The 11769-nt window shown below is 34.9% G+C and overlaps 1 protein-coding gene across 1 annotated transcript; it reads right to left on the minus strand.

Moving 5' to 3' along the window:
• Nucleotides 1-3754: 3754 nt before the first annotated feature.
• On the minus strand, nt 3755-10377 carry LOC136803500 (potassium voltage-gated channel protein egl-36-like). Its single transcript, XM_067060237.1, has 6 exons — nt 10044-10377; nt 8741-8868; nt 7844-8008; nt 6732-6866; nt 5934-6125; nt 3755-5566 (listed from the first exon to the last, which is right to left on the minus strand). The coding sequence occupies exons 1-6, from the start codon at nt 10270-10272 to the stop codon at nt 3914-3916; spliced, it is 2502 nt and encodes an 833-aa protein (XP_066916338.1). The 5' UTR covers nt 10273-10377; the 3' UTR covers nt 3755-3913.
• Nucleotides 10378-11769: the final 1392 nt, after the last annotated feature.

Below are 11769 nucleotides of genomic sequence, written 5' to 3' on the forward strand. Positions count from 1 at the left end.
AAATTACAATTAGGCTTCATTAAAAACTGATTTTTTTCTGCCATTCAGTGGTTCCCAATCGAGTTTAACCTTCCCGTTTAAACAATTTCGGGAAGAAGATTTGACAATAAGCAAGATCACTCCTGTGATTTTTCCCTCGTGAAAAACCCTTGAGATCCAATGCATTATTGCCTAAAGATAGTTAAGAGTTTTTATTTGTCCTCATACAGCCTTGCATAACATTCAATCATCTTTTGACTTCCAATGGGAAAGAATATTTCTAGAGGGTCAGAAGAAATTACGAAAAAATTACAGAAGAATCTTCCTGATCAAGCTAGTTGGGACTGATTGTCATTTATAGTTTTTATGTCGCACTAATTCTTTAGAATGAATTATTACAAAATTTGAGGTTGGAGTCTTTAAGGTAAATTGTAAAATGTTAAGCATGATTATTTCATAGAGGTCGATAGACCTGGGAAATATTATTGCTGTAAATTAAATTAAATTAAGGTAAATATTATCATGAAAATAACTTTTGTAGCTCATATGAGGCAACCTAAAGTTAGACCAAACTCTTTGCTTACAACCCAAGGGTCAAGTTGTAAGCAGATGGGTTTGTGCTGCCTGCTAAACAGGAGGAAAAAGCCTTATTAGGACTAATTTGACCAAGTTATCTTTCAAGGGGCAAACAAAAAGTTGAAATTTTCTTATTTTTCTGACCCTTAGTGGGACTGAGATTTTTAATTTTCTAAATTTTCCACCCTTCCAGGTTTTAGCTAGCAAGTCACCCTTAAAGGGATAGATATAGAGTTGCATGCACCCTTTACTAGCTTATTGTTTTTGATACTTTATAGAAGGTGCATAATTAGGTAATTCTTGATGTTTTTAATTTTTTTGTATTTTGGTGTTATTATGATTGATTATGGAAAGTTTTTAGAATCAAAATATTTTATATTTATTTCTTATCAGTAGTTTTTTTTGAGGAGGAACCTTGAAAAACATTTTTTGTATAAAAATCAAGTATTTTATTATATATCCAAAGCATACACGGTAGCTATGAATTTATACTTAGGAATAACACATATTATAGCAAAGAAATGTACTTATTAAATGATTGTCTTTTTGTTGACAAAAAGTTTGATGTAATTGATAAATCATTTTTAAACACACAGAAATTGTCTCTAAAATTTATGTCTGGAGACGGTTCGTGGTTGACACTGAAAAGTAGTACTCTTAGGTTCCAAAAACAGACCCCTCCCCCCGCTTGTTAATTTTTCGAAATTTTCCAGCTTGGAGAGTAGATCTCCAAAATGGGGTCATTTGTCTCATTTGGTCGACTAAGATCCTTGGAAATGGACGCTACGTCTTCAAAAATGCTAATTTTTATGCTGATGTCAGCTTTTTTGAGAACATTTTTGAAATAGTTACTTTCAGCATCTGCTTCTCGAAGAGCACTATTGATAAGAGGTATAGTTTATAGGGTTTCCATGGCTAGATCTTAATATATTTGAGTTTGAAATTCTGCGGATTCAGCTGAAAAGGACTAAAAACGCATAAGAAAGTTTTCTTAGCAAAATTTCAAACTCAAATATTTCAAGTTCTAGAGATTCATGATCACTATCTTGTTTTAACCTTTTTAGAATTTGAAACAAAGCTAATTGCATCCATTTTTTCCACTTTTGTTCAACATTCATCTTGATGGGGAGCTTAGCCAAATGAGGGGTTTTAGAAAAATTTATGTGAATTGCTTGGCTGACAATTCTTCGATTGGAATATAATCATCCTCTTCTCCCAGACCTGATAGGATTTTTTCAGCCAGTGGGGGTAAAAATAACGGATAAAAACTTCATTGGGATTGTTTTTTTTTGAGAAAATTCAGTGTGGATGGAAAAAATAGAAATATTTTGCAGTGAGGATTTGCTTATCTGATTATTTTTAGCGGGGACAAAAATCAGAGCATAATTTTCCATTGGGTACAATATTTTGGCCAATTCTGCCAGTGGGAAGGGGTCCCAGTGGGTCTGTGAGAATGGCTGTAAAAAAGGAGGTTTTGTGCAGGACACCACGAGAAGGCTCAATAATTGCTAAGTGATGTTTTTTTTTCATTTCAGAAGTAAAAGAAAAAGAAAAAGAAAAATTCAAGCTTTAAAAATGTGATTGGTTCATTTTTTTGAGGGAAATCTTAAACGATGGATTCGATATATCAAACGTATTCGATTATTTTCACACCTGATTAATAAAAGGTATTTTCTTGTTTTCATATTTTAATATGCTTAAGTCAAGATGATGTCAAACTTTCTAACGAAAGCAGTGTGTGGGGGGGGGGGGGGTAGCTGGGTTATGTAAGATCAGGCCTCCTGATCTTTGACTACTTGATTAATTTTCATGAGAGTTGACTACTTGATTAATTTTCATGAGAGTTGCGCAAGCTAAATGAATTGCGAACATCTCTTGATTTATTTTGGCGAATCATCAAATTTCGCATGGATTTAACTTTCCGAATCTATCCAAAAGTAATCTATTTTATAAAGAGGTCTCTAAAACGCCAAAAGTAGCAAATTTTGATTGTAATTTACACTGAAAATCTGAATTTCTCGTGGAGTCAGTGGCTTTGCTCGACCGCGAGATTTGTTTCTCAATGTCATTTTGAAGAACCCTTGTAATCGTTGAGCTTCATCGTCATTGTCATGCACGCTTTTCAGAAATGTCTGAAAAATAAAATATGTGAGTTTGAATCGCAGATATGTATTATAGTTGGTATACTTCCTGTATGGACTATCGTAAATTCAAACAGCTCTAGAAATCTTAACGAAGAGATTACCTTCACAAATTCTTCTCCATAAACATTTACCAGCTAAAAAAGATTCTTTGCCGAAATTCGGCGAAAAGCGATACTTTATAGGAAAGAGGATTTGCAGAAAACAGTATTAACCAAGAATCTAAGAAACTTTTCATTCATTACAGGATGAGCAGATGCCTAATAAAATATGTTTGGTTTAATTGGTCAAATTGTAGCATTTCTGACCAAAAATTTGCTGAAATGACTTTTGGCTGAAGATTTCATATTTCTGTAAAAAAGAATTAAAATCTCATACAAATTTTACATAATAATAATAAATAGCTGGTCTAAAGAAAAAATACAGTTCCCTCCTTGCAATTCTGGAATGTTTTGTAGAACATTTGTACGTTTTATAGAGAGTTCAATGGACCGAAAGTCATTAATAAGGATATGAATTGACATAGGACGGTACAGTATCAACAAAGTTTATAGCTTGGACTTTTTCATGAATTCACTTTCAAAAGCTCAATTATGCACATTGGTGAGTGAACTAGCAATCTAGTCTGTTAATTAATCATAGGAATCCAAGAGCGGCTGGTGTTTGCTGAAGAGAGCGAAGAAAATTTTAGAAACTTTCTTCCTATGCTTAACTAATTCCTACGCTTACCTAATTCCTACGCTCTCCTTCACCCGCGTGATATCTTTCCAGCCCGGTTGGCGTGCCAGTCTAAGTGAAAAACTAGAACAATTTGAATTGTAGCTTTCACAGTGATTTTGCAGTGAGTTTTTGATTTTTTTTTTCTAGGTAATTGACGGAAATGCATTTTTGTGTAGAATTTTAGAAATTTGGAATTACAGAGAGACACTTATTTTGCTAAACTTTAATGAATTTCAAAGTGTATGTGAAATGAAAGCTAAAGTTAGAAAAATGTTATGAAAATGTTGACAAAAAAAGGTTAAATGCTGAAAACGTTTTTTTTTGGTTACCCTTTAAACTCCTATAAACCCTGCGATTTGGTATAATAGTAGCCTCAATCACTTATAAACACAGTGTAAAAAATCTCGATTTAGAGTGTTTCAACAGCAGGTCTGTAAATTGGAAGTAAATTAATTAATTAGAAATTATATAAGAACGAAATAATAAAAATTAAAATTTCAAACTCCAGATTCCCTTAGCAACATTTTTCTCTCCTCGTCAGTCAGTTTGTATTTATTCAAGGAGATATTATCAATGCTCAAGCTAAAATTTGGCAAATGGTGTTTTTGATCTCCGTCCCGATGATTTTGATCGACGTAAAAGTTGTGATCGGTTGCACTCCTTTGTAGAGGTCTTTTGTATGGTCTACTGGCAGGGATGCAGTTTTCAGTTCCTGTGTTCTTTGAGTGAAGTTTCTCTCCATCCATGTGGTCTTCTAATGAATTATGATTTACATTGTTTTGTGCAGGCTTTTCACCGTTGAGCTCTTTAGAGGAACTCCTTTGTATTTTATCACGGTCCAGGCTATTTTTTCGCCGCTCGGCCCCACCATCTCCATTCCCCAAAAGATGATTTAAAAACAAAGGCGGAGAGCTGATTTTGCGTAATAAACCTCCGGGGCTGGAACTAGCTATCGTATTTTGCTTTCGGAGTTTCTCTTTATGATTCATATCATCAGAGTTGAGAGTATTGGATCTTAGTCTTTCTTTCGTGTTTTTTGTATTCTGGTTATAATCAACTGTCGTCATACGTTTCATAGATTCTCGTCTTATATTCGGTTCCTCATTATTACCGACAATATGTAGTAAATTCTTTGTCGGTGATAACGAGAATTCGTCGTCGTTCTCGTCTCCACTTTCGGTGACATTTTCGTTATTTTGGTTGTATGCGTTGTTAAAGTGATTTTCAAGTTCTTCTTTTGTAAGGCTCACGGATGGTAAAATTATCGAGTCTGAACTACCCGATAAATTGTCGTTACTATCTTCGGTGGAATACTGAATCCCGACTTCTGATCCTCGACTGTTTACCGAGAAATGATTATGTGGTTCTTCTTGTATGTTTAATCGTCTTCGACGAGTGTTTGGCGAACGTCGGTCGTTTTCTTTTGTCACGTGATTTACTTCCAACGAACATTGTCGTGATCGTCTTTCGTTTATCATTGGTGTTGATTCGTTGGTACTCGTTTTCGGTGAGTTAGAATCAATTTTGACGAAAGTTTCTTGTTTTTCGTCATTCGCTATACTTTCGTTAGAGGAACTTAAAGAGATTTGACTTGTTGTTTGAGCTGCGCCCCGTCTTTTCAGCATAAAATTAGGTGATGGGGAGAGGGTATCTACAGTCAGCCGCCCATTCCCAGCGGGTGGCATACTCAAACTATTGCCACCATTTCGTCTCGTAATATTCTTTCGATCTCGGTCACGTGAAGATAACATAGCAGGCTGTTTAAGCAATCCCCTTAAACGCCCTTGCAACAAATGGCGGTTTTTCTTCGGTAATTTCAATCGCGCCCTGACATGGGCGTAATACAAGTTAAAATTATTGCCTATAACGGATATAGGTAATGCAATAATCAATACACTTATGATAGCGCATATGGACCCTACGACTTGACCGATCCACGTCTTAGGCGCCATGTCGCCATAACCGACGGTCGTCATGGTGACAATGGTCCACCAAAAGGTCTTGGGAATGGAATCAAAATCAGTTTCGCCATCAGTCATATTGAACTCGAAAGCGTATACCAAACTACTGAAGACTACCAAAGGAATTAAGAGAACCAGCAGGAGTAATGTTAGCTCGTACGAACTAGCCTTTAACGTATGTAACAGTACCTAAAAATGAAACAAGAAAATATTACAATGGAATTTCATTAACTCAAGTGTCTATAACTCGAACAAGTTGTATGGTCTCCTCAGTTAACAATGCTTTATAAATCTTACTCCATAACTCGAAATTTTATTAACTCGAACAATTTGTGTTCCGTGGGTGTTTGAGTTATGCTCCACTGTATATTCTTAGCTTGAATCTATATCGCATTAATTCTAATTGATGGACGTTTATTTTTTTAGATGAAAGTTTAAATAAGCAAGCCACGAATCACTGTACAGCCACTCTTTTTCAGGATAATTAAAAAAAATAACATATCTTATAAAAACAACGAGGCTTCAAAAAATGGTCCTTATAAAAAAGGTTACTCGCCTGTAGCCCATACGAAAGTTTGAAGAATTTGAAAACACGAAGTAATCGAATGATGACCAAATTGTATATCCAATTACTTCCAGGAAAAGCAATCATAAGAAAGGAAGGTATTAGTGAGAGAAAATCTATCCAATTCTTGTAATCTTTGATGAATTGTATCTTTCGTGGACAAACAATCACTCGAAGGATAAACTGTGGTGAAAATAAAGAAAAAGAGCTTTTCTGTAAACAGACCCGATATGTACCGGAAATTTCAAAAACCATTGCCAAACTACGCTATGTTATACGGGAGATACAGTTAGGTACAAAGCACTTAAGAGCCCACGCCACGATCTGGAAAGTAGAGGACCAAAAATATTGTGGCTAAGGAGGCTCAAACGGTTGGCGCTAACGGAAGAAAATTCCGATTTAGACCCCCTTCTGACTGATTTTGCTTAGTAATAAAACTATTGATATTTTAAAATTACTTTTAATTCGAAAAAAAGTGAAGGGATCATGTCCCTCGGGCTCTAAACTCTTATTTCTACGGGGTTTTTCAAATTTTAGGATTTGTTAACTGTAGTACAGTAGTAGTTGACTCATAGTAAAACATACAGTATTAGTAAGCCGCAAATCAGTTTTGAGATTAACTAAAGAACGAGGAAGAATAAAGACTAGAGTCTTTAAGTATACCATAATTTGTTGATTCGAATCTGTTTCTTAATCGACAAATTATTCTTGATCGTTGACTATAGCATGTTTTATAGTTTCATGTCATTTTCAAGCATTTCTATTGAGTTAGACTAGTTATTGACTCACCTCGATAGTAAAGAATACCAAGCATATTTTATTAATCCATTTCAAGATGGAATCTTCTCTTAACGACCTCATTGTTAACAAACAATAGACTGATAATGAGATTATAATCATGCCACATGAGAGCAATGAAAAACGCTGAAAAAGAAAAAAGAAAGATGATTTTGGATTGATTATCATTTTAATGTTTGATTTTGAAAGAATTTATCTGACACCATGTCCGGCAAGTAAGACTGTAAGACGTAATGTTTTATGACGTAATGTTTTGTACGGAAACACTACGGCTATTTTTGTCAGTAGTGGCAAATTTAAACTTTAGAATAATGGTTTAAAATTTGCCACCTTATTTGTAAAAACTTGGGTATTTTCTGTGGAAAGCAATATGTAATAAATACCGTGAATAGTGTTTTTAGCTGTTTTAGTTCCCAGAATGATTTTTTAAAGGTCTTTGGTATTTGGGTAGAATTTTATAGAACAGAAGTTTTTCTTCCATTTTTTTACGAAGACCATGCAACTATTAACCCTGAAAGTTTGAATATATCTGAAATTGTTACATTAACATTCTCATAGACAAAAAAATTTGGCATAATTTCCTTGTAAATTCATTTCCAGCCCTCATAAAAGACTACCAGGCTGTTGAGGATTAAAATATGTACAGTTGACGCTCTCTTATTCGACGTTCTACTATTCGATAGGCTCCCTTATTCGATGAAATTTAAAGTCCCCGTCAACATAAAACTCTCATAAACCACGCTCCCTTATTCGATAAGCTCCCTCATTCGATGAAAATCCAATTCCCCTTGAAGATCGAATTAGAGAGCGTCAACTGTATTGTGTAAACCCAATAACATATTTGTCTTATTCTTGAAAGCATTATGTCATCATGCACCTTTTCGACCGTAGTCGCGCGGTCAGGCGCGTGCCACTTAATTATTGAATCATCCCCTAAACTCCATCCAATCCTTTTTTGACACCTTTTTCTATTGTCTATAAGTGCCAAAAAAGGACTGGGACGGTTTTAGTGGGTTAGTGGGATAAAGCGGACAAAAAATGCCCGCGCGGCAATTGGCGGTTACGGTCGAAAAGGTGTATTGGGTTGAGATTAGAACACCTACCTTTGCTAATTCGGAAGAGTGCGGATCATTCATCAAATCCCATATTTGTCTCATGTTGCGCTTCATGAAGCTCTCATCATCGTGTGAATTGAAATTCGAATATTTACGACGTCTTGTCACTTGTAAATCCTCGAAACCTGGGCCCTCGAATGTTCGTAAGTTCGACTATTAATGAAAGAGCAAATTATAAGAAACTAGATATGAAATTCTTGCGAGTCTTCAAAACGAATTTTCGTAAGTTCGAATTTTCGTAAGTTCGAATTTTCGTAAGTTCGAATTTTCGTAAGTTCGAATTTTCGTAAGTTCGAATTTTCGTAAGTTCGAATTTTTGTAAGTTCATCTAGAAATAAAGGGAGAAAATTTAAAAACTAGACATGAAAATTCGTAAATTCTCGAAACCTGGTCCTTTAAATGTTCGTAAGTTCGACTAAAAATGAAAGAAGAAAGTTTAGAAGCTAGCCATGAAATTTTGGAAAATGTGGTCTATAAAATGTTCTTAGATATTACTAGAAAGCTATAAGATAGTTTAGAAATCCGAGAAGTCTTTTACATGGTGGTGTTTCTATCTATTGGTGGTTACACTGTTAAAAAAAAGATCAACTAAGTTATTTTTCTAATACCATGAAACAATTAGATCAAGTAAATGATTCCACAGGCTGGCTAAAAACTTATAAAACACATTGTCTTACATTATTGTATTACACATTAACAAGTATTCTTTATAAAATTTATATAACAATTCTCCAAAAAAGAACTTTACTTAAACTAATTTCTAAATAACCAATCAGAGACTTCTTTTCCCTCCAATCAACCAATCAGAGCTCTCTATTTCTTCAAATCAACCAATCAGAGTCCTCTGTTCCTTCAAATCAACCAATCAGAACTAAGTATTCTCACCTCTGCTTCCCGATGTTTCGTAAACGTTTCCCAACAGCAAGGTTCCATTTGTTTTTCGTCAATTCCCCAAAACTGAAGTTCTTCTTCAAATGCTGGGCCACATAAGTCTGTAGGTGTGTGAAGTTTCCCTGAAAAAGTGATTTGTGAAGATTTAGACGTCTAGTCTGTTTAAGATCAATTTTCAGCTAACTGAAATCTAGCTTCACTCCCTTTCTTTTCCTTCCCCCAATGGGCCATTCAAAACACTAAAAAAGCTGCCGTAACGGGACCATATAAAACGAAACCAAATGTTGTAAATACCACCCCTGTATCAGTACCCTGGTGGAAAACCTCCCCCCGTTTGAAATGAAAATCCCGATGGGGAAAGAAATTATTTAGTTCCTATCTAAAAAAAAACATTAGTGGGATGAAAGTAAATTTCCCAATTGGGTTAAAATTGTTGCGTATTTTTCCACCGGTGACGAAATTTTAGCCAAATATTCCAGTGTGTGCGGGTATCCCACCGGATGGATTTGGAAACTGGGCTTAGCGAGACAAACAATCTAAAACAATTTTCTCAAATTAACGGATAATAAATATCCGTTTTCCGGAGAGGACACTTTTTACACTGCACTTTTCACTAAAAAGATGTTGATACGATGGTATGAGTCCTCCCCATTGGGAATGGGTCCTTGCGAAGTAGGAATTCCTTCTTTTTCTAGTAAAAATGCATAGCGCTGTTCAGACTGCTGGTTCTGGACACTTGACTACGTTGTAGAGCATAATATTCTCGTGTACCTAATAAACGAGGGATTTGTAATAAGCGGGATGGGAAACTTCTTAAAACTTAATAAGCGAGTGGAGTTGGAATAAAAATGTCCTGAATTAAAGAAATTTTGAAAAGGAGGCTAATTAGGGTAAACGAGAGAACTTTCAAAAATATTTTTAAGCGAGGGGGGGTGAATAAGAAAGTCCTGGGTGGAAAATTTTCGAAAAATTAATTAGCGGGGGGACTCTTATAAGGTACCCGAGAGTAGCTCATCCCGAGCGTAGAAAGGGCATGAGTATCACCACACACACACTCTTGAATCCGAGTTGTGGTATCCATAGGCCATTTAAAAGTCGAAATAGATCATGGGTAATCAGGACTGATTGCGCCCCGATAACGGTTTCTCGTTGGTTAGACGCAAAAATCTTAAAAAAAATTCAAAACTTTGGACTAATAGTAAGTTGTTATTAGTGCGCAATGGTCCTGATTCGTACCCATTACGCTTTGCGACTGTGAAATGGCCTATACTAATACAAAGTTAAAATGTAAACTCACCCGTTCTATAGAAATTCAATATGTGTACAAAAGCTCCTGGATGTCGGTCAAAAAAGAATTCACGTTTTCTTAACGTCTCTTCCTCCACGTTTTCAATCAGCCACGCAAGACGTGTATCGGCGATATTCTGTAACGTCGTGACGTACGTTTCAAAATGTACACCGCCGACGTTAAGAATCACTCGGTCGGCTTCTTGGTCCTCATTATCCTGCATGCTAAACGGGTCCATCTGGTATGTGAAATTGACGTCTGATTGATATTAGAATCTTTGGTTACTGCTATATTTTTAGTTTCATTTTATTATGTTGCTTTTTTTTCCTTCTTCCTAATTTTTTGAGCTACAAAGAGATTGAGTATTACAGTTAAAATTCATGATTTCTTTTCTATTCAAATCTCTTTTGAAATCTATTAAATCTATAAGTTTCCGTTCCAACAATGTATAATATGACCATATTTGTGGAGGTTCAAATTCAAAACCCTGGTAATGACGTCATGAAATCCTAAAAAGTCCTGGAAACGAGTGAAGGAGGTGGATAGAAAATGGCCAGTAAAACTTTTCTGAATCCTCTTTGATGTTATATAACAAGTCCCAAAAGGTTTTAGATTCTTCATACTAAGATTTCTAAAGAAGTAACCTGATTAATTCTTCTTTACCACGGGCGACGCCCTGGGTACTGCAACCTAGTTACTTGTCTAAGTCTTCTGTGCGTTAGACCTTAGACTACTAAGTCTGTCTGTCTGTCTGTTTGTTTGTCTGTCTGTCTGTCTGTCGTGGAATCATTTTGGATCCTTCATGACTGCTCATACATAATACCGGTAATGATAAAATTCTTATGATCATATTATTTTTAGAAGGTTTTTAAATCTATAATTTGAAATCACACAAGAATTTCACTCAGACATAAGATAAGGCAAATTTGTGGTCTAATCATTCTTTATTGTGAAATCGAAACTGTAGACGTTTGATATTTATTTGAAGTAATCTTATCTTAAAGATGCTATATGTTATTTTTAAAAGTCACTTTGCTGTTCAGGTTTTGATATAAGAATTAAGATAAAATAATAGGGACACGCCTTAGGTTCCAAAAATATTGCTTTGAAGAATTCCTCATACTAAGTTCACTGGACTTGAGCCGTTTATAATCCTGTGATAAAGTAATTATGGGTGTTCTCGTTTATCCGAAATTATATTATTCGAATCTTTCTATAATTCGAACTGATTCCCAGTCCCCGTCAAAGGAGAAACCTTTATAAAATACTCTGTAATTCGAACAAATAACATTTCGCTCAAAGTTTTTGAGGCAACTCCACGTAGCATTTATTTTGATGCACAAGGTTAATTTTTTCCACTTGCCGATATCGTATATTTTACTATGCCGGCCATTCTGTAGCAATATTCAATCTTTTGAATATTTAGTTCAATTCAATCTTCGATCCTAATATTTAGTTCAATCCAATCCTTCATGTTCAAATTCAATCTTTTTCATTCAAATTCAATCCTTTTTCATTCAAATTCAATCTTTTTCATTCAAATTCAATCCTTCTTTATTCAAATTCAATCTTTTTCATTCAAATTCAATCCTTCATATTCAAATTCAATCCTTCATATTCAAATTCAATCCTTCATATTCAAATTCAATCTTTCCTATTCAAATTCAATCCTTCTTTATTCAAATTCAATCCTTTTTCATTCAAATTCAATCTTTTTCATTCAAATTCAATCCTT

Source organism: Clytia hemisphaerica, unplaced genomic scaffold (assembly GCF_902728285.1).
Source record: "Clytia hemisphaerica strain Z4C2 unplaced genomic scaffold, Clytia hemisphaerica genome assembly, whole genome shotgun sequence".
NCBI classification, from domain to species: Eukaryota; Metazoa; Cnidaria; class Hydrozoa; order Leptothecata; family Clytiidae; genus Clytia; species Clytia hemisphaerica.